This window comes from Brachypodium distachyon, chromosome 2 (assembly GCF_000005505.3).
Source record: "Brachypodium distachyon strain Bd21 chromosome 2, Brachypodium_distachyon_v3.0, whole genome shotgun sequence".
NCBI classification, from domain to species: domain Eukaryota; kingdom Viridiplantae; phylum Streptophyta; class Magnoliopsida; order Poales; family Poaceae; genus Brachypodium; species Brachypodium distachyon.
Window position 1 is genome coordinate 40,569,445 of NC_016132.3, and position 27,307 is coordinate 40,596,751.

The 27,307-nt window shown below is 48.4% G+C and overlaps 1 protein-coding gene across 4 annotated transcripts; it reads left to right on the forward strand.

The window, feature by feature from the left end:
• Positions 1–311: 311 nt before the first annotated feature.
• LOC100821107 (DNA damage-repair/toleration protein DRT102) lies at positions 312–3,806 on the forward strand. 4 transcript variants are annotated; one of them, XM_014899362.2, is made up of 3 exons: positions 312–1,496; positions 3,131–3,188; positions 3,369–3,806. In XM_014899362.2, exon 1 carries the CDS (start codon positions 513–515, stop codon positions 1,443–1,445), a length of 933 nt encoding a protein of 310 aa, XP_014754848.1. In that variant the 5' UTR covers positions 312–512; the 3' UTR covers positions 1,446–1,496; positions 3,131–3,188; positions 3,369–3,806. The 4 variants fall into 4 exon arrangements, with proteins under 4 accessions (XP_014754848.1, XP_024315767.1, XP_024315768.1 ...); XM_024459999.1 differs by lacking the exons at positions 3,131–3,188; positions 3,369–3,806 and adding an exon at positions 2,894–3,124; XM_024460000.1 differs by lacking the exons at positions 3,131–3,188; positions 3,369–3,806 and adding an exon at positions 2,904–3,124.
• Positions 3,807–27,307: the final 23,501 nt, after the last annotated feature.

The window sequence follows — 27,307 nt, forward strand, 5'->3', positions numbered from 1 at the left end:
GGAGTGAGTAGTATATAGCGATCTTTACTAATTTCAACAGATTTGGCTCGGACGGAGAGAGTAGTATATAGTGATCTTCGCTAATTTCAACAGCTTTGGCTCGCAAGAATTAGAAATCGAGAAAAGAGATGCACACTTCTGGTTTTTAATACTAGTATATAGAGATCTTCACTAATATGGTATGGAAAAATTCTCTGAAAAGTGAACTGAAAACATGCATTACATTAAATTTGGAGTTGAGCAGTGAAAACCCGAAAATTCCACGTTGCCGTTCTTCCGACTCCTGTGATCCTGTCCGAGGTCCATTTGTGGTCATTTGGTCTGGAAGACTGGAAGACGAAACGGAAGGTCCTCTTGTGGTCGTCCAGTCGTCCTCCTTCTGTTGTCAAGTATTCTCTGCTCAGCTCGGCCCAATTCGTCCTATCTCCTCGTTCAGCACTACTCTCTCAGTCGTCTCGCCCATCTCCGTTCTGCTGCTCCGCATCCGATCTCAGATCGAGCCCCGTCGACCAATGGCCACCGACCGCCGATTCAAGATCTTTGCGGCTACTGACGGCTTCGGCGAGCAGCTCAAGGACGCCGTCGTTGCGCACCTCCGCGCCCACCCCTCCGTCGCCGACGTCGTTGACCTCGGCGTCGACAAATACTACTCCGCTGCCGCAGCCGTCGCCCGCAACGTCGCCACCTCCTCCTCCTCCGACCCCGCCCTCGAGTCCCGCGGCGTCGTCTTCTGTGGCACCGGCGCCGGCGTCGCCATATTCGCCAACAAGTACCCCGGCGTGTACGCCACGCACTGCAGCTCCTCCGCAGACGCCGTCAACACCCGCTCCATCAACGCCTGCAACGTCCTCGCTCTCTCCGGCATGGCCACCCCGCCTGACACCGCCAAGGTCATTACCGACGCCTGGCTCGCCACCCCCTTCCGCGCCCCCTGCCCCGCATCTGGCGACGCTCCCTGGCCGGAGGATATTCAGCGATTCCTCGATGTTGCCCCCGGCGAGATGGCCTCCATCCCAGAGGGATCCGCCCCTGTCCCTGACTCCGCCTGCGCCATCTGCTGCCTGAGGAAAGGGATGGAGTTTGAGCCTGTGGATATCATGCCTGGCGGCGAGATGCGAATTGTGCGAGAGAGCCCCACTTCGGCCTACGTCCGGTTCAAGGCTGGAAGCGTGGAGCCGGCGCACCACCACACTTTCGGCCATGACCTGGTGGTGATCAAGGGCAAAAAGAAGGTCTGGAACTTAACCAAGAAGGAGACCTATGACCTGGTGGATGGCGATTTCCTTTTCACGCCTGCTGGGGATGTACACCGTGTGAAGTACTTGACAGATACAGAGTTCTTCATCCGGTGGGATGGGCACTGGGACATAATTCTCGATGAGGACCTTGGAACTGCGCGCAGTGCCATTGATGCAGAGCTCGGTTTGGCTGACAGTGACAAGTGAAGAGGACCTGGTGATGCGCGTCGGTGTGTTATCTTAAGAAGGCTCGTGAAGGTGCTCTCTTGTCCGTCATCCTCTTTTGCCATGTTTACTTCTACAGTGTTTGTTGCTGTTGCTGGTGACATCTCTATGTATGTTGTTGGATAATTTGCCATGCTTTTGGGGCAAAATGGTGATAATGGCAGACTGGTTATGCCACCTTGATATGTTCCTACAATTTGAGTAGCTGAATAACAAGCAGATGACATGCAAGTTTTTGGGGTTTTATTCAGAGTTAGTAGTAAGTTTCATGATCCTGACAATTTTGTTTTCTGTCATTGTTTTTAGTGTTAGATGAACCATGAGATGTGCTAGGCTATTGGCCAACATCCTTGGCTTATCTGCTTTCTGACTGAACATCCAAGGACATATTAGTGGTTCTGATCTCGATGAAAAAATTGGTACTCCCTCCGGCCGGAATTACTTGTCGAAATATTACATGTATCTAGACGCTTTTTAAGCATAGATACATCCATATTTGGGCAAATTTGAGACAAGTAATATGGGTCGGAGGGAGTAGGAACATTGGTGGAAAGTAACCTCTAGAATAGTTTTTCTTTTAATCTCGAACACACATTAAAATGTGTGTCATTTTGTATTAGAAGGAGGACGTAGGGAAGGCACAAAACTTACAGGCAAAGCTTGAACAAAGCAAAGCAAAGAAAGAAAGCAGACCAAAAACCTACTCCCTCCGATCCTAAATTGTTGTCGAAATATTACATCTATCTAGACGCCTTTTAAGAGTAGATACATCCATATTTGGGCAAATTTGAGACAAGAATTTAGGATCGGAGGAGTATGCTATTCTAAAACCAAACAAGAGGGAAACAAAAAGAAAATAGCTGCTGCAGGGAGCAGCTCATCCCTTGGTCAGGAGGCATAACAAATAAGAGCTTTGGATCTTTGCCTATTCAACTAACTGAAAAGATTATTTGACTGCCTGCTTTGCAATAGTTTTTGGCCGGGTGCACTGCTAATTTCTGTCTTAAATTGTCCCTGTTTTTGTAGCTTGTTGTAACTGTCTTGGTGCCCTAATTTATGAAACATGTCCTTTACTGTGCCCTTACAGAAACACGAAAAGGGGTTCCGATTGTTAATTGTGTTAGAATCAATGGGCTTGAGTTCTCAATTCAAAGAAAAAGTAAAGGTCTGAAGTAGCACCTTGCAAATTAGCATGGGCGGACCAACATATAAGGGCTGACCACATGATCCCGTTATATGAGATGAATGGAGGAATAAGTGCCTTACGCACACCACAAACTCACACACTCAGTCTTGTTTAATTAGGTGTGACTCGTGACTTGCAATTTCAAGGACCCTTGAGTCCAACCATGTCATACAAAGTGCACATTCATTTCTGTCATACGTGAATTTCTACCTAACCAAAACTTCGTCTGTCACATGTAACAAAGGACTTAACAGCCCATGTGAGTGTGTGTAGCGATCAAGTTCCATGCCGCATGGTGGTTCATAGATGTGGGCTAGATCAGAGAAGCCTTGTTAGTGGCAGTTCTGGACACGACCTCTATATGGGGGGTGTCCCTATGGTGAGAGGAAGAAGCCACAACACACGCAAACTCATCTATTCAACTGTGCTTGCCATCGATGAACCTTGTTTTAGCCTTGTCATCTCTTTACCTGCCGTGCAGCAGGTCAAGGGAGAGCAGAAGTCTCCAGGCTTACCTCATCTATCCATCGATCTGACAGGTAACCTAATATCATTTATCAGCATACCAAATTGTAAACCTGAATGTTGCAGGCTTCTTTAGGTCACTAGCTTTATTGCAACTTTGCAATTCTGTAAAAAACAAGCATTCTCCTATAAACTTGAACATAGTCAATGTTTTTGGTATTTGCTAGATAACTCACCCCTGATCTCTCCTGCAGCCTTCAAACGCCTGAAGGCTCAACAAGAGCAACCTCATTCAGTCATTTGGCAGGTCATGTACAATGACTGGGCTATTATTGTAACTTCTATAATGCACTGCTGTTCCCTTCAGCCACAGCTTCCAGAGGTTTTCATATTTCCTTACAAAGGAGCAGGTGACAGAAATAGATACACGCTGATAAATGGACAACCGCTATTAATATTGAGGTTGATGAGGCCTTATTCAGGAGTGTCACCACTTGTACAGTTTACTCAGCTGAAGCACACTCTTGTGGACTAATTTTTTTTGCTGACAACTGCTAACTTGCTGTTGTCACTACATGTGAACAGTTTGCTGTTTCTGTTTGTTCTTCTCCAGTTGGGATCACTATATTTTGTCATGGCTAACTATTTTTTTGGATCATCGAGAATGGATCGATATTACAATTACTGCTCCATTTGCCTTGTGCAAAGCATTGCAGACAAGATACTGACAATCTGAGGCTCAATCATAGACACAGAATGTCATATTCTTCTCTTTCTGGATTGGTATATTAAATTCCATGCTGTCATATTATGGATTAAATAGTCCATTTATCAATCACATAAGAACTGTTGTTTAAAATTCATTCTGTCATATGGATTAAGGAGTCCATGTATCAATCACATTAGAATTATGCTTTGTAATAATTAAACTCATCCTTGAGCTTGAGTAAGCATGTCATATGGATTAAGGAGTCCATGTATCAATTACATAAGAATTATGCTTTGTAATAACTAAACTCATCCTTGATCTTGAGTAAGCAGTTCTGTTCATCTATCAGGTCACAACAAAAGCTTGCAGGTATATTTACATCTTCATGTAATATACACCTTCATAGACTTTGTCGCTACATATTACAGTGTAGCTCAAATATCTCCCCTAACATATACTCCATCCGATCCATAATAAGTGTCTGAGATTTAGTACAAAGTTAGAAAGTGTCTAAGTCTAACTTTGTACTAAACTAGGTGATTCCCCGTGCGTTGCCGCGGAAAATTCTATATGCACATCTGGATATGATGTTAGGAACAAATCATAATAATATGGTTCAATGCAAAAGAAATATGAATATTGTAGGACAAAATGATTTTATCATTCATAACGCATATGCATCAAAATTACTATAGAAATTACTATAGGAGTAATTTTGATGGACATGAACATTAACAACTTCGGGAAAACAAAAAAGTGAAGCTTTGTCAACCTGAATATTTTCAGATCTCGATGACATAAATATATATCATGAAAATATGTGTACTTATTTATATACAACGTGAAGGTGAAAAATCCTAGGTGATTTCTAGTGGTCCACAACACATGAAGAGGATGTGATGTTGACACTTTGAATATTCATGATGTGCATGATGTGAACGGTGATGTGGACACCTTGCATGTGAAGCTTGCAAATATTAATTGTAATTAGTGGGGATCAACTTTATAGGTTATATAGATATATATCCCGGACACTTATTATGGATCGGAGTGAGCAGTAGTTGTTTCACATGCGAGTCAACAATTTGCGCTTGCTAGCTAGCTTGATTGAGGTACTTTAGATTGCTTTTATATGCACTCAAGGTGTCCAAAACTTGTTACTTTAGATTGCTTTTATATGCATTCAAGGTGTCCAAAACTTGTACCCAGTGACAGGAGCCAGAAATTTGACATGAGGGGGGTGAGTTGAGATTAGGGGAGCGAAATTAGAGACTTCACTTATTTTAAAGTCATTTTTAATGAGCTGATTAGTAACAATTAACTAAAATGAAATTTCTTAGGGGGGCAGAGCCCCCGTCCCTTGGATCCATCCCTACTTGTACCTTTTGCTTGTTGTAGACATTGCTTTGGTCCTCAAGATTTTTTTTATATTGTCTGATTACAGAAATGTCTATATTGTTAGGCAAACCGAATCATATATTCGGTTACCATATTCTGGTATCCTCTTCCATATTTAGTGTTCGAGATATTGCAGATAATCGGGCCATTTTGGTAGAGGATTAGTGTTGATTCTTTCCATGTATATCTTGTACATCTGCCTATATATATGAGATAGCATGAAAGCCATGATTGTGGGCAATCATTCTCTTTCTATTTTCTCTTTCATGGTATCAGCCAAACGATCTTCCCCGCCTGTCTATCTCCACTACCGCCGCCGCCCTAAGGTTGTGCGCCATGCCTCGTCTCCCTCCCCTTCCACCGCAGCCATGTCCGACGACGGCGCCCAGCCTCATCCTCACGCCGCCCTATGGGCTCAAGCCACCGCTGTCCAGAATGTCAAGAGCCTCATCCCCGTCACTCTCGACCTCAAGGCTTCGAACTTCACCAAGTGGAGCAACTTCCTCCAAATCGCCGTCACCCAATACGCCCTTGCCGATCACCTCTCCACCGCTACTCCTCCTGACGATGAGGAGTGGCAGCGGATGGACTCCACCGTCCTACACTGGCTGTACGGCTCCATCATGCCCGACATCGCCGACATGGTCATGGCCGCGGGAAGCACGTCCTTCGCCGTCCTTGGCGGCATCACCGCCCTCTTCCGCGACAACCAGCAGGCGCGCGCGGGCTACCTCGGCCAGAAGTTCCGCAACATAGAGCAAGGGGCCAAGAGCGTCACCGCCTACTGCCTCGAGCAGAAAACGGTCGCTGACGCCCTCGCCGACGTCAACGCCCCGGTCTCCGACAACGCCCTGGTGTGGAACACCATCAAGGGCCTCAACGACCACTACAAGGACATCGGCAACCTCGCGCCCCTCCTCACGCCTTTCCCCACCTTTCTTCAATTCTGCAACATGCTTCTTCTCCAGGAACTCAAGCCCTCCACCACGAGTTCCTCCTCGCCATCGGTCTTTTACGCAGCCCCTCCCGTTGGGGGCTCTCGTGGCGGCCCTGCTCCTCCGCCGCAGCAGCCTCACGTCGGGCGCCCCGGCTTCGGCGCCCCTTACGGCGTCCCTGGCAACGGCTCCGGCCGCAACAAGGGCAAGAAGAAGCATCACGGGGGAGGCAACGCCCCTGCTTTCCCGAGCCTGCAGCACCCCTGGACCGGCCCCATCTACATGCTCCCGGTGGCCGGCCCTAGCCACGGTCTCCTCGGTCCGCGCCCCCATGCCTTGCCACCACGCCCGGCCCAGGGCTACATGGCGCTGCCTGCTCCGTCGTACGTGCCCGCGACACTGCCAGCTCCATCGTACGCGCCTGTGACATTCACCTACGACGGCTACCAGGCCTACGACACTCCCTCGACACCGACATGGGACCCCTCCGCCCTCATGAGCCACTTCAACACCATGAGCTTGCAGGCTCCCCAAGAGTGGGTCATGGACATTGGAGCATCCGCTCACATGTCTTCGGACGCCGGTAGCCTCAACTCTCTATCTTCTACTCCTCCACATAAACATATCATGGTCGGAGATGGTTCCTCTATTCATGTCTCTCACTCCGGTCATGCTTCTATTTTTACCTCCTCTCGTCATCTTACTCTTCGTGATGTTCTTGTCACTCCTCGCATGGTCAAAAATCTAATTTCTGTTCGTCAGTTTACTCTTGACAATTTGTGTTCTGTTGAATTTGACCCTTGGGGTTTTTCTGTGAAGGACCTCAGGACAGGGGCCGTGATTCTCAGGTGCAGTAGCTCGGGGGACCTCTATCCAGTCACCACCTTGCCGCACGCCCTCACCGCCGTCACCGCCGACTCCACTCTTTGGCACCGCCGTCTCGGTCACCCTGGCCCCGACGCATTCCGGCGCCTCGTGTCGTCCTCGTCGCTCCTCATTAATAAAGTGCACAAGGGCTCTAGTTTATGCCATGCTTGTCAACTTGGTTGTCATGTCCGTTTACCTTTCTCGCCTTCTACCACTCGTACTCTTAGGCCTTTTGAATTAATTCGCAGTGTTAATGACATAGTCCGCACACTTTCCATCCAAGTGAGCATGCCTCCTAAATTTTGGGTTGAAGCTCTTCATGCAGCCACGTATCTCCTAAATAGATTACCTACCAAAGCATCCAGTGCGCCATGTCCCTATTTCGCCCTTTTTTTCTAAATCACCTGATTACACTCTTCTCCGCACCTTCGGATGTCTATGCTATCCCAACCTCTCCTCCACCATGCCTCACAAATTGTCACCCCGCTCGGCAGCCTGTGTGTTTCTTGGTTACCCCTCTAATCATCGCGGTTACCGCTGCATGGATCTCGAGTCTCGTCGCATCATTATTTCTCACCATGTGGTCTTTGACGAAACTCGTTTTCCTTTTTCCCCAAATTTTTCTGTGTCTACCCTGCAGCAGTCTTCGTCGGCTCTGGATGACGACACGATCGACGTACCCGCCTCGGTCCCCATGCCACCCATGCACGCTGGGCTGCGTCGGTCTGCTGGGGCACGCCAGTCTGCTGGACCGCCCCCAGCCTCCCCTGCGCCTGCTGCTTCGACGGCCCGGACGCCGGCCTTCTCGGGCCACTCCTCGCTGGACCACGCGTCGGCCTCCTTGGGCTGCTCGACCTCCTCCACGGCCCCGCATACGCCGGCCCACGAGCCCGCGTCCTCTAGCGACGCCAGGGCTGCCGCGCCCTCTGGCTCCGCGTCACCCCAGTCGAGCTCGCCTTCGACACCGCGTCGGCCGCCGTCCCCGCCACCTGCCCGCCAGATGCTCACCCATCGTCAGGCTGGCAAGGTCATCGGTCCACGCCCACGCCTCAACCTCCACGTTGCTCTGGTTGTCGCTCCCTCACCAATCCCTAAGTCTATTCGTGGTGCTCTCAAAGACCCGAACTTGCTGGCTGCTATGGCTGCTGAGTACGGCGCCTTACTCGCCAACGACACGTGGGATCTTGTGCGTCCTCCTGCCAATGCCAACGTAGCCTCGGTCGCTATAAAGCACGCTGGGTGCTGCGCGGTTTCTCCCAGGAGCACGGCATTGACTTCGACGAGACCTTTAGCCAGGTGGTTAGCTCGAGATATTGCATATAATCGGGCCATTTTGGTAGAGGATTAGTGCTGATTCTTTCCATGTATATCTTGTACATCTGCCTATATATATGAGATAGCAGGAAAGCTACGATTGTGGGCAATCATTCTCTTTCTATTCTCTCTTTCATATATCATGATGGTACTTAGGATGTGTTTGGTATTGCAGCGGATTCTTATAATCCTGTATGTTCCACCTGGTCTTGTCTACTTTATTGTTTGGCTAACTAAATTTTTCTGATTTCATGTGAACTTTCTCACGCAGATTATAAAATAAGTAAACCACAACAGAGTTCAGCAACCACAAACGGAGCCTTACTATGTCCTCTTTCATTCATATTAAAGATACTGTAATCAAAATTGTTTTGGTGGCTAAAACATCTTAATGGTATCGATTTTATATCTAGAGTACGTTGGCTGATGTCTTCTTCAGCATCAACTACCTTTATCCAGTTTTATTCTTTTTTGCTGACCTATGTGTCAATTTTTCATGGCCTCACTCGCATGCACCAGTAGCTTCTGAACTTTACAAAACCAACTAAGGTCTGCACATCATAAATAAGACCTTGTGGTGTTCCTACGATTTTTGACGGAAAACAGTAGGATAGCATCCGGCTGATGGTATTGTAACATCCCAATTTTCAAAACCCTTCGTATGCATTGCATTCATAAGCATCATGTCATTTTTGCATTTAACCACAGTTAAAACCTTAAAGTTTAACTCAGAAAAACCCATTAACAAGAGTGCTTTTACTAGAATCTGGCTTTTCATCTTTCTTTTGGTTAATTGCATTTTAACCCATGAGGGTTTTGGCATAAAAAGGGATTTAATGCATTTATAATGCTACCCCATATCTTGGTATTTGAATTGGATTTGAAACACTAAATATTTTAATAGTTAAAAAGCCCTAAAGGCTAGTTTATAGGCAAAAGTATTTTTAAGTATTTTATTTTGAGGGAATTCTTCTCCCAAAACTTGAATCATATGAAAATATGATTTTACAAATTTTGTTGCATTTATTTGGTTTGATTTGGAGCTTTAAATCAAAAGTGGTATTCAAAAACAGGAAATAGAAAAAGAAAAAGAAAAAGAAAAAAAAGGAGAACAAATGGCCGGCCCGGCCAAATTGGCCGAACCGGCCCACTTACCTCCGCGCAACCGAACCAGGCCGCGGCCCCGCCCAAGCCACCGTGCCACTACCGTGCGGGCCCCGCTATCAGACCGTCTTCTTCCTCCAACCGCCCGCCGATTTCTCCGGCCACGACCCGAGCCACGTCGCCACGACTCCACCTCCGTTTTCTCTGCGCACAAAACCCCATCTTCGAAACCGAGCGCGTCACATCGAAGCCTCCGAACTCCTCTTTCTTTCCCCCAACTGCTCTCGCTCGATTACGCCCCGAAACTGCTCCAATTTCTCGCCGTCATTCGCCACTGCTGCCGCCGTCTCGAGCCCGTCGCCCACGAACCCCGGAGAGGTAGCCGCCGCCTACCCCTTTCTCCTCCTCTCTCTCTGGCGCAACTTTTGACGCACCTCTTTTCGTTTTTGGAGCGCCACAGCCCACGGCCGTTGTCAACCCGAAGCTCACCGTCGTCGCCGCCGTCTCCGCCGTCACCGAGTAGAACCAACATCACGGGAAGCTTTGCCTAGACGAGATGCATCTTCCCCGCCGTTTCCTGAGCCCGCAGCCTCACCGGAGCACCGCCGCCCATCTTCTCGTCGCCGCCGCCGTTCGCCGGAGCCCTAGCGCCGCCGCCGGTAAGTCCCGATCCACCTCGTCCGTTGGATCTAGATCCACGGCCTCGATTAGTTCACTTAACCGAATCGGTACCCTCCAACGAGTAAGTGCCACATGTCGCAGTTTAAAAATAAAAACAAATCCCGGCCGGAATTAAATGGTAACTTTGCAGAAAAGCCACTGAAACTTCAAATCATCATATCTTTTAAACCGTTTGACCAAATTTGAATTTCTACACCTTTCTGGAATCCTCACAACATGTAGAATCTTTTGGCATGGTTTAATTTTGACTTCGAACAACTTTAACAGAACCAAATTGCAGAATGCTTAATTATGGTTTAAAATTCGTATGAATTGTTTCAAACTAGTTTTGAACATGTTAGCATGTTGAAAAATGTTTTGAGTATACTCTCTGTCCATTAGGACCAGAGGGGAAATTATTTTGTAAATAATCTTGCCATACCAAACTAATCTTGCTCCATGCCTTATAAAAGATCAATCAAACTTTTATTAAATCTCACCTTTGTTTCATTCAAAGTTATTATTTTCTTATTAATGTATAATCTGTCCAAACCTTTTGTGAAGCTCTTTAAAACAGAAGGTAAACTTGTTAAGTTTAGAACCAACCTAAGTGTGCATCTTCATGACTTTTGCATCATGGCATGTTTTTGTATTGAATAGCATGTTTATGTGTGTGTGTATTCTTTTATTTTAGATTGGGTAGAGTGTGAACCTTGTTGTTGCGAAGAGTACGAGAACTACCACAACCTTGGACAAGGCAAGTTCACTTTGACCATCTCCTAAATATTTTTACTATGCACTAGTTGCTTTATTAGTTGCATTAGGAATATTAATTGTATCTCTATGCTAGCTATAAATTCCAAGTTGTATAGTTTTTAACTTGCCATTACCTTGCTACCAAATTGCCATCCCTTGTAGTTGATTGCTATGCTATGGTAGTATCGTGGGGGAAATTATTGCATCATGATAATCTTGTGGTTATGGAGAAAAGCTGAGTTTTACTTAGAGTATGACAAAACAACTTAATTGTTAATGAGCCATCCTGGGTGAGCGGCTTTGAGATTTTGGATGTTATGCGACGTCGGGTCCATGTCTATGGGTCTATTTCTATGAGTCGACTCGCCATGTCTATGGAAGCGCATGCGTCGCAAAATGTGGGATGCCACCCGGGGTAACTAGAGACTGGACTAGTTTCCTATTTAGTAGCTTCCAGTACAACCACATGGTAATATGGGCTCTGCCAAGATTGAGTAAGATGTTTGAACCTGGTCCTAATGGACAACAACAACAACAACAACAACAACAACCAGCACCCCAACCCATCACCTCAAGTTGACATGTTAACCCGTTTTCTGAGGTTGCGCCCACCTACCTTCATCAGCTCTTCTGAACCAATAGTGGCTGATGATTGGCTTCGCTCTGTGAGCAAGTACCTAGTAACTGTGGGCTGCACTAAGGCAGAAAAAGTGAGATTTGCTGCTCACTTACTTGAAGGACCCGCCGCAGCATGGTGGGAGACCTACCAGATCACCACTCCCATGGAAGAGGTCACGTGGGAGATGTTCCAGGATGCCTTCCGCACCGCCCACATCTCTGCGGGCGTGCTGAGTCTGAAGAAGAGGGAGTTCCATAAGCTGAGGCAGGGGAACCGTACGGTGTCGGAGTATATTGAGGCATTCAACAAACTGTCTCGCTATGCTTTTGATGATGTCAACACTGATGCCAAGCGCCGTGAAAGGTTCTTGGATGGTTTGAACGATGAGCTTGCCGTTCAGTTGGCAGCCGTCTACATTCCTACTTATCAGTCCCTGATGGACAAGGCCATCATCCTGGAGAACAAGCAGAACCAGATGGAGAACCGCAAGAAGAGGCCCCACCATGGAAGCACCCACGCTGGTTCACACCAAAGGCCGCGCACCTCTTGTGAGGGTAGTGGCAGCTCTTCGATGGTCAAGCATGGGAACCACAACCACAATCACCATGGTGGAAATGGACATCACCATCGCCATGGAGGACATGGACACAACCACCAGGGAGGCAATGGAAACCGGCACCAGCATCAGCACCAGCGTCCGAGGAACACCAATGGTAATGGCAATGGCCAGAGCAGTGGAGGCAACCCAAGACAGAACCGCAGTGATAACCGCCCCAAGCACGACATCAGCAAAGTGGAGTGCTACAAGTGCCACAAACTTGGACACTACTCCAACGACTGCCCGGAAGGAATTGAAGGGAATGTCCACAAGCCAAACAACTTTCAGAAAGGGCACGTGAACCACATTGACGTGGAAGAGATCACCGAGGAAAAAGGTATGGTGATCGGTACGTTTTCCGTAAATACCTTTCAAGCACTCATACTTTTCGATACCGGTGCATCACATTCCTTCATATTAAGACTGTTTGTCGGTGAACATAAGCTACCTACCAGTACCTTGACCGACCCCATGAGAGTGAAATCACTTGGGGGAGCCATGATAGCGGCTTATGGATGCCGCCTATTGTCCTTAGATATTGGGAAGCATATTTTCCCCACCGACCTTGTCGTGTTAGAAACACAAGGATTGGACGTCATCTTAGGGATGGACTGGTTAGCCAAATACGAGAGAGTCATAGATTGTGTCAGGAGGACAGTTACCCTTACCAATCTCGGAAAAGAGGCGAATCCGCTTCAAGTCAACCTATGAACTTAAGAGACCCAAGGTAAATTCTCTTAAGGGGGTTAGCCTAGAGGATGTACCGATAGTGAAAGAATATCCAGATGTGTTTTCAGAAGAGCTACCTGGCAGGCCACCCGACCGTGATGTAGAGTTCCTTATCGAGTTAATGCCAGGAAGTGGACCTATAGCCAAGAGAACATATAAGATGGTTGTGGATGAGTTGAAGGAATTGAAGAAGCAACTCGCAAAACAACTGGCTAAAAGTTTTATTCGCCCTAGTTCATCACCCTGGGGAGCACCTGTTCTATTTGTTGAGAAGAAGGACAAGAGCCAAAGGATGTGCATAGACTATCGTTCACTAAATGAGGTGACGATAAAGATAGCCCTTGCCTATAATCAATGATCTATTCGATCAATTGAAAGGACCCTGTGTATTCTCAAAGATCGATCTTCGATCAGGATATTTTCAGTTAAAGACCCGAGAAGCGGATATACCCAAGACGGCATTTACCACTAGATATGGTCCGTATGAGTAAACGGTGATGCCTTTTGGATTGACCAACGCACCGGCATACTTTATGAATATGATGAATAAAGTGTTCATGGAATATTTGGACAAGTTCGTCGTAGTGTTCATCGACGACATTTTGATTTACTCGAAGATCAAAGAAGAACATGAAGAACATTTGCGTCTGATTATGGAAAAGCTTAGAGAACACAAGCTTTATGCCAAATTCAGCAAGTGTGAATTTTGGTTGTCCGAAGTAGGTTTCTTGGGACACATAGTATCAGGAGACGGAGTTGCTGTTGACCCCGCTAAAGTAGCAGCGGTAACGGAATGGGAAGCTCCTAAGAACGTCGGAGATGTTCGCAGCTTCTTAGGACTTGCTGGATACTACAGGAGGTTCATTGAGAATTTCTCCAAGATAGCAAAACCCATGACTGAACTTTTGAAGAAAGAGAAAAAATTTGAGTGGACTGAGAAGTGTGAAGAAAGTTTTCAAGATTTGAAAAAGAGATTAGTGTCTGCACCCATCCTTGTTTTACCCAACTTACTAGAAGATTTCCAAGTGTACTGTGACGCCTCGCGTCTAGGATTTTGCTGTGTTTCGATGCAAGGAGGAAGAGTGGTGGCATACGCCTCACGACAACTTAAGAGTCACAAAGGAAATTACCCTACTCATGATTTGGAACTGGCGTCCGTAGTGCACGCGTTCAAGACTTGGAGGCACTATCTCATGGGAAAGCATTGTGAATTATTCACCGATCACAAGAGCTTGAAGTATATATTCACGCAGAAGGAATTGAACTTGAGACAAAGGAGATGGTCAGAGTTAATCCAGGATTATAATTTGAATTTGCAATACCATCCAGGCAAGAAAAACGTAGTAGCCGACGCTTTAAGCCGCAAGGGCTATGTCAATGGACTTACAGCTGGAGTGTTACCCACTGAATTGTGTGAACAATTCAAGGACCTCAGATTGGAGATAGTCCCGAAAGGCTATCTAGCTACCTTAGAGGTACAACCCACACTGTTGGACAAGATTAGAGAAGCCTAGAAAACTGATAACGAGATTGCACAAATAAAAGCTAATATGGCCGAAAACAAAGCTGAAGGTTTTCGTGAGGATGAACAAGGAAATATTTGGTTTGAGAAATGTATTTGTGTACCACAGGACCCTGAGATCAGAAAGCTAATACTTCAAGAGGTTCACGATTCACCATGCTCTATTCACTCCGGGAACACAAAGATGTACATGGACTTGAAAGAAAGATTTTGGTGGACAGGATTGAAGCAAGATATCGCTGAGTATATTGCTCTATGTGATGTATGTAACAGAGCCAAGGCTGAATATCAGAAACCAGCTGGATTACTACGATCGTTGCCAGTACCAGATTGGAAATGGGATAAAGTAGGCATGGATTTCAACACCGGCTTGTCGAGGACAAGGTCTGGTTATGATTCGATATGGGTTGTAGTTGACCGTTTGACCAAGGTTGCCCATTTCATACCTCTGAAGACCACTTATACAAGTGCTCAGTTGGCCAAACGCTACATGTCTAGGATTGTGTGCCTACATGGAGGTCCTAAAGAGATCGTCTCAAACAGAGGTACACAGTTTACTTTAAGATTTTGGGGGCAATCGCACGAGTCTCTAGGCACGAGACTGGAGTTTAGCACAACGTTTCATCCACAGACGGATGGACAAACCGAAAGAGTGAACCAAATCCTCGAGGACATGTTAAGAGCTTGCGCTCTGGATTATGGTTCAAGCTGGGATGAGAATCTACCATATGCAGAGTTCTCATACAACAACAGTTTTCAATCAAGCATTGGAATGCCACATTCGAAGCCTTGTATGGCAAGAAATGCAGGACACCTCTTTTATGGGATGGAGTAGGAGACCGTAGTTTATTCGGACCCGACATGATAAAGGATGCCGAAGAGAAGGTCAGGCTGATTTGAGAGAGACTCAAGATAGCTCAATCCAGGCAAAAGAGTTATGCAGATTCGAAGCATAGGGAAGTCACCTATGAGGTTGGTGACAGAGCGTATCTCAGAGTTTCTCTGGTACGCGGAGTTACGAGATTTGGGATTAAAGGAAAATTAGCACCACGCTTTATTGGACCTTACAAGATTTTAGCACGCCAAGGAGAGGTAGCTTACAAGTTGGAATTACCTGAAGTGTTGACAAGCGTCCACTACGTGTCCCACGTGTCGCAGTTGAAAAAATGTCACCCAGAAATGGCCGATACACCATTGAGGGTTACAATTCCACTTGAAGAAGTCGAGATTCAAAGCGACCTTACTTATGAAGAGAAACCAATCAAGATCTTGGATGCAGTTGAGAGGCATACTCATTCCAAGACCATCAAATTCTGCAAGGTACAGTGGAATCACCACACCGAAGAGGAAGCTACGTGGGAACGCGAAGATGATCTTCGAGAAGACCACCCACACCTTTTTGCTAACCAGCAGGAATCTCGAGGACAAGATTCATCTTATAAGGGTTAGGTCTGTAACATCCCAATTTTCAAAACCCTTCATATGCATTGCATTCATAAGCATCATGTCACTTTTGCATTTAACCACAGTTAAAACCTTAAAGTTTAACTCAGAAAAACCCATTAACAAGAGTGCTTTTATTGGAATCTGGCTTTTCATCTTTCTTTTGGTTAATTGTATTTTAACCCATGAGGGTTTTGGCATAAAAAAGGGGTTTAATGCATTTATAATGCTACCCCATATCTTGGTATTTGAATTGGATTTGAAACACTAAATATTTTAATAATTCAAAAGCCCTAAAGGCTAGTTTATAGGCAAAAGTATTTTTAAGTATTTTATTTTGAGGGAATTTTTGTCCCAAAAGTTGAATCATATGAAAATATGATTTTACAAATTTTGTTGCATTTTATTTGGTTTGATTTGGAGCTTTGAATCAAAAGTTGTATTCAAAAACAGGAAATAGAAAAAGAAAAAGAAAAAGAAAAAAAAGGAGAACAAATGGCCGGCCCGGCCAAATGGGCCGAACCGACCCACTTACCTCAGCGCAACCGAACCAGGCCGCGGCTCAGCCCGAGCCACCGTGCCACTACCGTGCGGGCCCCGCTGTCAGACCGTCTTCTTCCTCCAACCGCCCGCCGATTTCTCCGGCCACGACCCGAGCCGCGTCACCACGACTCCACCTCCGTTTTATCCGCGCACAAGACCCCATCTTCGAAACCGAGCACGTCACATCGAAGCCCCCGAACTCCTCTTTCTTTCCCCCAACTGCTCTCGCTCGATTACGCCTCGGAACCGCTCCAAATTCTCGCCGTCTTTCGCCACTGCCGTCGCCGTCTCGATCCCGTCGCCCACGAACCCTGGTGAGGTAGTCGCCGCCACCTACCCCTTTCTCCTCCTCTCTCTCTAGCGCAACTTTTGACGCACCTCTTTTCGTTTTTGGAGCGCCCCAGCCCATGGCCGTCGTCAACCCGAAGCTCACCGTCGCCGCCGCCGTCTCCGCCGTCTCTGAGTCGAACCAACATCACGGGAAGCTTCGCCTAGACGAGACGCATCTTTCCCGCCATTTCCCGAGCCTGCAGCCTCACTGGAGCGCCGTCGCCCATCTTCCCGTCGCCGCCGCCGCTCGCTGGAGCCCTAGCGCCGCCGCCGGTAAGTCCCGATCCACCTCGTCCATTGGATCTAGATCCACGGCCTCAATTAGTTCACTTAACCGAACCGGTACAAGCTGCCCGGCAGGGCTAGCCGGGCTGCGGGGGTTGTCTTGTCGGGCAGCAAGAGAAATCCCGCCTAGGCGCTTGCCGGGAAGGGTGTTCCCGGGCGCTGGCGCCCGTTACAGGAGCGGGGCCGAGCGGGTAGGACGACGACGCCACGTGGCCGCTCGGCGGACTCCCTGTGCGCAGGGTTTGCCAGGACGAAGAGTGAAGCACACGCGAGCATTTAATGCACCGACAGAAAGGGGATTCCCCGTCCAGTCAACCTATAGTGACTGGCCGGGTGTAATTTTTAGGCGCTTAGGCCCCTAGTTGCAGGGCTACTCTTCGTGCATGTAAGCCAGCACACCGAAGGGGAGCTGGACTAGCTCCCTGCTTGCCATTTGTCACCCATGCACCGTGGCACCTGTGGTATCCCCTTCGGTATAAAAGGAGGACCCCCGCCAACGGTCAAAGGGTTCGGTTCGTTCGGATCCACACTAGTTCAGGCCAAAAACAGCAAGTAGCACTTAGCTAAAAAAGAGAACACCCACGGACTCCCCCCGGAAACTTGTAAACTCCTGATTCACTGGCTAACAACAAACTCAGAAGCAGGACGTAGGGTTTTACACCTCAGGGTGGCCCGAACCTGGGTAAAAGCGCTCTCGTGTCCATTGTGCCCTTACGCCTCGCATTGGCCTCACCAGCGATCGCCGGAGCGATCCCCGTCGCCCACTGCAAACCTAAAAGGGGGTGCTCGCCCACCCCCGGTGTCTGAGCCCCGTGCTACGACAGTTAGCATGTTGAAAAATGTTTTGAGTATACTCTCTGTCCATTAGAACCAGATTAGGACCAGAGGGGAAATTATTTTTTAATTAATCTTGCCACACCAAACTAATCTTGCTCCATGCCTTATAAAAGATCAATTAAACTTTTATTAAATCTCACCTTTGTTTCATACAAAGTAATTATTTTCTTATTAATGTATAATCTGTCCAAACCTTTTGTGAAGCTCTTTAAAACAGAAGGTAAACTAAAATGAATGGTTTGAACTTGGATTTAGGAGCATTGATGTATCTACTCAATGTTCTTAGTTTAATAGGAGCATGGGTGTGTCTACCCCATGTCCAATAGTGATAAAATTATTTGATTAAAATGATAGGACTAAACAATTAAATTTTTATGCAAATAGCCTGAACCCTACCTTGCCAGATTATGCATGTACTTGGTAGGTTCTAATATAACTACTAGTGATCTTACCAATAGATTCAATGTATTGACCCTAGTGGCTGCATCGTTTGATGATGTAGGAAGCTCTGACGAAGAGTGAGAGTACGTTTTTGCCTTGGGGGTTACGGGCCTACATTCCAACATGTTCTCACCGTGGTGTTGATGTAGCCCTTGTATCTTTCGTTTTCCATTGTTGAACTACTGTTTTAAATTCGAGCTGACCCAAGTGGTTATGCTAGTTTGTAAGTATTGTTAAATTCTGGATATTGCGTTGTAATACTTGAGACCTTTGTTTTATGATATTACATCTTGAAACTGTGTGTGCTAGTGAGTCGATCCAGAAACTAGCACTAAAAGCTCAGAGAGCGAACCCTTGTTAGGGGGCGGTCGCTTCAGATACGTTGGTTTCATTTACCTTTGTTTTGTTATTCAAAATCTTTATGTTTGTTTTGTTAGAATTTGGAAGCATTCCTGTTCGGTTTGTCGTTTGTGTGGCTAAATCTAGCTACCTCAGGCAAAAAAAAACATACAAAATGTGAGCATAAACATGATGCCGAAACATTGAAGGTCATATTTTCTTTTTTCTTTTACAATTTTTTAGAATCCACTGTTAAACGGTGTTGGTGACACGTACCTGCGAGGCACATTTGCACTACTTTCTGTGGTTGTGTGTGTTGTGGTTGTGGAGCTGTGCAAACGATGCATCTCCCACCAGTGATCTGGAGGAACAGTAGACGTTTCTGTCGATACTTTGGTGTGTTCACCCCACTGGCCGACTGAAAATTTTCATGGAATTCACATGGCTCTTCACAATTATTTTATTGCATAGGGAGACTGTACGTACACGCATACTGTCATGCATAGTAGCACTAGCACGTACTGTCTCCTGCATCGATCGATCCCAGCACCAAAGTCGCAGCTTGCACAGTTCCTTGAGGTCTGCATATCATGTTTTGTTGCTCGTTGAAGGATGTATAAACTGCACAAATGTAGAATAGTCACACACTAGTCTGTTGCTCTTGCTGTCACCTGTGACGAAACACCTTGTAATGCTACTTGTGTTCTTACTGAAGGTAAACAGGTGTCAGCCATGTATTGATCGATCGATCGATCTAGCAAAGTTGATTACACTGACCAATCTGTCAACTGCATCTTTGCGAGGTATTGAACGAACCTGGTGGTCTTTCAGACGTTAGAGATCTTTGATCCAGAACGGGGATTACACCAAGATACTCCTGAACAAATCATATCTCCAGGATCACCATCATGTACATGTGCACGCAATGTCGCAATCGAATACTTTTCTGCTCTGACTTCAATTTCCAGATGGTCCAGGAACAGCAGCGTTTCGGGAGTGGTGGACATGGAGGTGCGCAGTGTTTCAAGTTCAGAGCCTCGCGAGCACCTCTACAATTCAGTTCAACTGTTTCTTCCACCGCCCAGAGTCACACATTTGGTGGTGGCATGGGTGATTACACGTTCTTTCCCCGTGCCCCTTGCAAACAAACAAGGGCCGCTCCTTCAAAACATAGTTAGCATGGCAGAAAAAAACTACTCGTATTAATGCTGCAGCGTCCATTGTTTTCCTAACAGCTTAATTACAGCATCGACGTTGTTCACGCAACCTCTGTTATTTACGTGTAGAGGTTCCAGGGCCCTCGAAAGACGTTACACATTGATGGTTTCCTCCTCAGGGTCAAAATCTGAACTATCTGAAGCATCAGAATTCAGAACAATGCCATATTGGAATATATGGCACTTCTGTCAACCAAACTCTACATCAGGAAAATAATACTAAGAGACCTGTTCTCTCCTTTAGTTGAAAGACCACGTTCACCTTGCGATGTGTGGACAATTCACTGTATTATAATTATAATTATGATTATTATTATTTTTTCTCAGTTTTGATGCTTTGAGAATAATTTTGAATGCCAATCTAGCCACGTGATGAATCATGCATCGTGGTCTTTCAAAAGACTAGATCTCTTAAGATTATTTTGGGTCGTCCAACCTAGTCATCTGAGCCGTTTGAAAACAAGGCAAGCAATCTATATAGAATGGCCCACCCCAAAGTACAAGGCATCGGTACAGTTTTCTGATTTTTTTAAATCAGAAAATAGGAAAATATAGTTTGTGAGTTGTGCATGCTTGAATTAATAAATATTTGAATTTTATAATAGAACTCTTGGAAGGTTTTTTGGGCAACAAATAATTTTTAAATATGTTCCACAATCTATGAAAATGTTCATGTATGTCAAGTAAATATTTTAGGAACTTTCTATACACAACCTATAGAAAGTGTTCATGTAAAACAAGCTAGGGAAAGTTATGAAAAAAAACTGGTGAACAAATATTCCATGTATACAACTTTTTTGAAATATATTTCACCATTGATAAATTATGTTCATGTATTTAAGAAAATGGTCCTAACTTGTTGAAATGTTCCATATTCTAAGAAAAAAACATGATAAACTGTCGTCAATTGATGAACAAAGAAGCTATTGCCATAAGTTTCTATGCAATGACATGATTGTATTATGCATTGGTAAAATACATGTGAAGTGCAAAAGAAAATTAAAAAAATCAAGGAAAGTGGAAAAAATATTTAAAATGAAATGTAAAAAAATGAATGAAAAGGGGGGAAAAGAGATGTGTGGGCTGGCCCTGATAGGGAAGAGGGTGCGACGACTCCTAAGCCCGGCTAAATTTTGCAAGAGAGGGATGCATGAGGCACCATCACTAGGCAAGCTTGATGTGGTTGCTTAGCAAGTCTTCATGGCAAACCGATTGGTCTCTCTTGGCTCTAGTGCCCGCTTTTGCCCCAGTAGGTGGGGAAGACATTAAGTGTGTTCTTTTGGTCATTGATTTATGTAGGTTTTCGTGTCCAACTCGATATCACCTCGAATAAGGGTCTCTCAGCTCAGTCCCCATCCTTGCAATGTTTATCTGGTTCCGTGGAGTTTGGGTTCATGTGTCGTATGATTTTCTTTTTTGCTTTCTCAAACTTGTGCTACGATCATCTTCAATCTCGGTTTTACACCAAAGATGTTTCCCCTACATGTTTTGGGGTCAGGGCCTAAGTCAAGATGCTACGGCTAGAGTGATGATGTGCCGTCTCTAAGAGCAGACGATTGATCAGATCCCCAACAAACCTTGGACAAAATTCACCCTGAAGTCATAGGGAAGACAAACACACAAAGTTAGTGTCTTAGTGATGTTTGGAGACCACACAAGAAAACAACAAAATTCTACTCCTGACACAAGGAGAAGATCTCATGTTTGTTTAGCTTCACGATTTCCATAGAATAATCAAATTCTATATGACTTTCAAAAGGAATCCTGACGGGGATATTCCTTAGTTTTTTTTTTGAGGAACGGGCAGTTGGACCGACTTTCATTAAAAGACGAAGCAAAGTACAGAGGCAAGAAGCTCGAGGGGAGCAACCTTTTTTCGAAAAGGAGGAAAATTCCCTGCCTCTGCATCAATCACACATCCATTTTATTACGAAGTTCGGTGTCACAAAAATACAGTTTATGCATCACTCAAGGTTGACAAAAAAATCAGCCATTGGAATAAGAGATAAAAAAATGCCTATGCATCATTTAGCTAGAATTCTACTAGTGGACCGCCATCCACCCCGGCCTGAAGAAATCCCGAGTAACCGTCTCTAGACGGTTGTACCCAGTATCCAAAAGCTCCCGTTGGTCCACACGGAGTAGATAAGACCACAAATGGATCCAGTGAGTGGCCTTGTAGATTACCTGCAAAAAATTAACCACTCTAGTCTTGTTAAAAACAATATCGACCATTCCAAATAGCCCAACAAACAGCAGAAACTCCCACCCGAATTTGAGCTTTTAGTTTTTTATCAGCACCATTCAACCAATTCCCAAACATATTTGGGACATTGGTTGGAGGTGGCAAATTAAAAAATACATGAACAATTCGCCACACAAGACGAGCATATGGACATGTTATAAACAAGTGATAGACAGGTCTATTCTAATCCGCAAAAGCAGCATTGTTTACACCCATCCCAATTACGCTTAGCAAGATTGTCTTTTGTCAGCAACACTTTTCTATAAAGAAACCCCATAAAAATCTTGATTTTCAAAGGTATTTTAATCTTCCATAAATAATTTTGAGGAAAAACAATATTCCCATCCATTAAGTCTCTATACATAGACTTAACCGTTGTCGCACCAGTGGCACCCGGGGTACCACCGTTGCTCAACGCGTGGATCGTCTCACTTGCTCCCCGCAAGGACGACACCCTGGGCAGCACAGTGCGAGCTGCCCGGGAAGCCACCAGCCCGGCAGGAGCCTGGGAAGAGGGCTGCCCTGGAGCAGGACTAGCCGGGTTGGGGGGGTTACCTCGGATGCCAGCGTGAAGATCCCCGTCAGGACGCCCCCCGGGAAGCTCACTTGCCGGGGAAGGTGTCTCCTAACGCAGGCGCTTGCAACAGGGCCGGTGCCCAGTGCAGGCAGAGTATCGACGCCACGTGGCTGCCCGGCAGACTCCTTTTGTGCAGGGCGGGTCGGAGCGTGAAGTGTGGCACAAGTCAAGCATTAAATGCTCCGACAGGGAAGTGGTTTCCTGTCTAGTCAACCTACGGTGAGTAGCTCGCAGTGAATCTAGGGCACGTATCGCCCTAGCTACAGTGCTTTGTACCGTGCATGCATGCCGGTGCACCAAAGGCAAGCTGCCTAGGGTCTTTGTTCGGCGCGTGTCCAAAAGCGCGTCCCCCATGCAGACCGAGGCACCTGAGGTATCCCCTTGAGTATAAAAGGAGGACCAGCGCCGCCCGGTCAAAGGGTTCCGGTTTTTCTAAGGTTGGACTCTAGTTGGGTTACAATTCCTAGAGATTTAGTCCAGAAATAGCAAGTAGCCACTTAGCAAAAAGGAAGAGAGCGCCCGGAGACTCCCCCGACAACCTGTAAACACTTGTTAATTGGCTAATACACACTCAGAAGCAGGACATAGGGTTTTACACCTCTGGGTGGCCCGAACCTGGGTAAACTGGCTTGTTCTTTGATACGCTCGTCATTGGCCTTGCCGGCGATCGCCGGAGCGATCCCCATCGCCCACTGCCAAACCTAAAAGGGGGTGCCCAGCATCCCCGGTGTCTAAGCCCCGGGCTACGACATCTGGCGTGCCAGGTAGGGGGCGCGTGCGGAGAGCTTGTCGGTGACCGCCGGCGCCTTCGTCTTTAGCTACATCAGCTTCGCCTTCTTCAACGACGGTACTCGTCGCTATGCCTCCTAAGCGGGCTGGCGACTCCGGATCAAGCCGCGTGAAGTATTTGGTGCCCTAGCGCCAAATACGCGGTCACACGACGTGCAGCGCATGTCGCAGGATAAGGAGAACCCTTAGCCCGCCCGGGTGCAGCAACAGCATCAGCAGGTGATACTTCCTCCGCCTCCGCTGCGCTCCGTTGGAGACCGGCCGAGGCTAGCCCCGCAGCCTAGCATTGAGGCCAGTCATAGCCGGGTCATCGCTCGTGCTCGCGAGCCGCACGTCGAGCAGCCGCGGGCCAACGACGGACCGCGTCCATCTCAGCATCCTTCTGTTGCTTCCCAAGCAACTCCCTCCGGCTCGCGGCATCGTCCGCGAGGCACCAAAGCCGTCCCAGACGGCAGCGCCGGGCAGGAGCACGTGGTGCCTCCTGTCTGAACTAGGTCAGAAGCCCTCGTCGCGGCCCAGGCCATCATGCGGTACGAGCCGCCGCAGGGAACGCCGGCGCACGAGGCGTGGACGGCGGAGCTCGCCGCCCTCCTCGCTGCAGCCAACCGCTGGTCGGGAGGATCGCGCGGCCTGTCTAGGGCTGACACTGACCCGGTTGCGGGGCCTGGTGCAGGCCCTAACCCCCAGCCGGAGCGTGGGGTGCCCGGCAGAAGCCGTCGCATGGGTGTGGGGCCCGGCGACGCCTCCGTCGACTCGTCATCAACAGTCCTGCCTGCGGACGTGCGGGGGATACTCAACGCATGTCAGCAGGAGGATCTGTGCGAGCGCCTTGAGCAGCGTCGCCAACTTGCACGTGACCGCGCCAACCCTAGAGGCCAAGGCAAAGTGCTCCGGGGGGCTGCTGACGGTTGCCCCGCGTTCACCCGTGAACTGCGGTAGGTGGAGTGGCCCCGCATGTTCCGAGCCCCGCCCATGCTCGGGATGTATGACGGGACCACGAACCCTAAGGATTTCCTCCTAACCTACTCGTTAGGCATGAACGCCGTGGGTGCCGACGAGAAGGTTAGGGCCAACTGGTTCCCCATGGTCCTAAAAGGATCGGCGAGAACTTGGTTGCTCAACTTGCCGGGAGGATCCATCTCCTCGTGGGATGACTTGCGCGAGCATTTAGTCAGTGCGTTCCAGGGCGGCTACAAGCGCCCGGGAACTATGGCGGAGCTGCACACCATGGTGCAGAAGCCAGGGGAGACGTTGCGGAGCTTCATCAACCGCTTCTCCAGTCTCTCCTACTCCAATCCTAAGGCGGAGGCTGCCGCCATCATCAACACCTTCGCCATCAACGTCCGTGACCCCAAGTTTCGTGAGAAGCTGAACACGCACCGGATCCGGACGATGCATGAGCTCTACGCCTTGGCGCACAAGTGTGCCATGGCCGAGGAAGGGCGCTTGGCGCCCGAACTTGTAGCTAAGGCTGCCGCGAGTCTTGCTGAGGGCTCGCAGAATCGGGGGCTACCTCGAGGCCTGTGAAAAAGGCCTCGTCCACTGGCGGGTTTGGCGGCAAGCCGGGCGACGCGCTCGGCTGCCCCATCCATGCCAACACCACCCATGACGCACAGGATTGCCGCATCCTGCAGGGTATCAAGCAAAGGCGCGAGCAGCGCCACGAGGAGCGCCGAGCAGCAGGCGCCTGCTTCAACTGCGGGGATATCGGGCATCTCTCCCGCAACTGCCCGAATGACCCCAGAGCTGGAGCGAAGCCTGCCGGCGAAGATGCCGGCAGAGAGGAAGCCCAGGGGGGTCGAGCCCAAGCCCGCGCCGGCAAGGAGCGGCCTCCCCGGTGACGAGACAAGGCTCGTGCTAAGGAGCCGCGCGAGTCCGATTACAGCGAGGGCGATGAGCCCGGCTTCCAGGAGCCCCGCGACGTCGCCTGCAGACATGGGGGAGCTTATGCTCTCTCATCCTATAGCGCCGTAAAGCGCCTCACCCGGGAGGTGTGTGCGCTGTTGCCGGACGTGGAGATGCAGCAGCTGTTGAAGTGGTCGCACGTGCCGATCACCTTCAACTCTGACGATCACCCAGCCCGGCAGCTGGGGCCAGGGGTTTTGCCCTTCGTGGTCTTGCCGATCATCAACAACATGACGGTGACCAAGGTGCTGGTGGACAACGGAGCGGGGTTAAACCTCCTGTCCGCCAAGTAGGTGGAGAAGCTTCAGCTACCGCTGGAGCAGATGAAGCCCACCGACCCGTTCCGGGGAGTGAACCCCAGGATCGTGCGCCCCCTGGGGCGCATCACGCTGCCGGTTACCTTCGGGTCCCGGGAAGCGTTTAGGACCGAGCACCTCATGTTCGATGTGGCTCATACCCTGTTGCCGTACAACGGGATCCTTGGTCGGTCAGCGCTGATCAAGTTCATGGCGGCAACCCATTGCGCCTATGGCGTGATGAAGATGCCGTCCATGTATGGAGTTCTGTCCATCAAGGGCGATCTCAAGGACGCGGCTTGGTGTGTTGGCGAGGTCGTCAAGGCCGCCGCCGCAGCCGATTCCGGTGACGAAGGCTCGCTGCGGGCGATCGCCCCAGCGAAGAAGGCTCGTGTTACCCCGCAGCAACTTGTAGGGGGAAGCACAGGCTCGAGCTCAAGCCCTGGCAAGGGCCAGAAGCTCAAGGAGAAGGCCGCCAAGGTGAAGAAGCTGCCCCTCCAAGCCGGCAACGAGGAGCGCACCGTCACCATCGGTGCGAACCTCGATGCCAGATAGGAAAGCACCCTCATCACTTTCCTCCGGGAGAACGCTGACGTGTTCGCTTGGGAACCATCGGATCTTCCCAGAGTCCCTAGGGAGGTGATCGAGCATCGACTTGCGGTGCGTCCAGACGCCCGCCCCGTCAAGCAGAAGGTCCGCCGGCAAGCACAGGAGCGCAAAGACTTCATCAAGCAAGAAGTGGACAAGCTAAAAGCTGCGGGGGCTATCAGGGAAGTATTGTACCCCACTTGGTTAGCGAACCCAGTTGTACTACCCAAGGGGGAAAACAAACTGCGCATGTGTGTAGATTTTACTAATCTAAACCGTGCATGTCCCAAAGACCCCATTCCTGTACCCCACATTGATCAAATAGTAGATTTCACTGCCGGTTGCGATTTGTTGTGTTTTTTGGATGCCATCAAGTTAAGATGGCAGTCGAGGACGAAGAGAAAACGGCGTTCATCACCTCGGTTGGTTGCTACTGTTACACGTGCATGCCTTTCGGGTTGAAGAACGCGGGCTCAACATTCCAGCGTGCCTTACGCGAGTGTTTGGGACCCCAGCTAGGCCGAAACGTTGAGGCCTACATGGATGATATCATCATCAAGTCAAAGCACAGGGACTCGCTTATTGATGACTTGCGGGAGATGTTCGATAACCTCCGCAGGATCAAGCTCAAGTTGAACCCTGAGAAATTCACTTTTGGTGTAGACTCAGGGCAGCTTCTGGGCTTCTTGGTTTCACACAAGGGGATTCAGGCCAACCCAAAGAAGATAGAAGCTATCGAGAAGATGGAGGCTCCCTGCAAGGTGAAGGACGTCCAGCGCCTCAACGACTATGTTGCCGCGCTGGGGCGTTTCATTTCAAGGCTGGGCGAACGCGCCTTGCCTTTCTTCAAGGTAATGAAGAAGAAGGGCCTAATCGATTGGACCCCTGAGGCAGAGGCAGCATTCCAGGACATGAAGCTGTACCTGACATCGCCGCCAATACTCGTCGCCCCCAAGCCGGGCGAGCCGCTGCTACTCTACCTAGCGGCGACTGACCAAGTGGTCAGCTCGGTGCTTGTTGCTCAGAGAGAAGAAGATCTCCCAGGGGCTGGGGTTGCGGGGCAGGGGGCTGAGCCAGCCCCAGTAACCGCCTCGAACCTGGGAACTGCCATCGAGCCAGCGACGCCGATACCACGCAAGTGGCTCGT

Bases quoted from the DNA above. Each gene is read 5' to 3' on its own strand.
- LOC100821107 (XM_014899362.2), top strand. From the start codon at position 513: ATGGCCACCGACCGCCGATTCAAGATCTTTGCGGCTACTGACGGCTTC.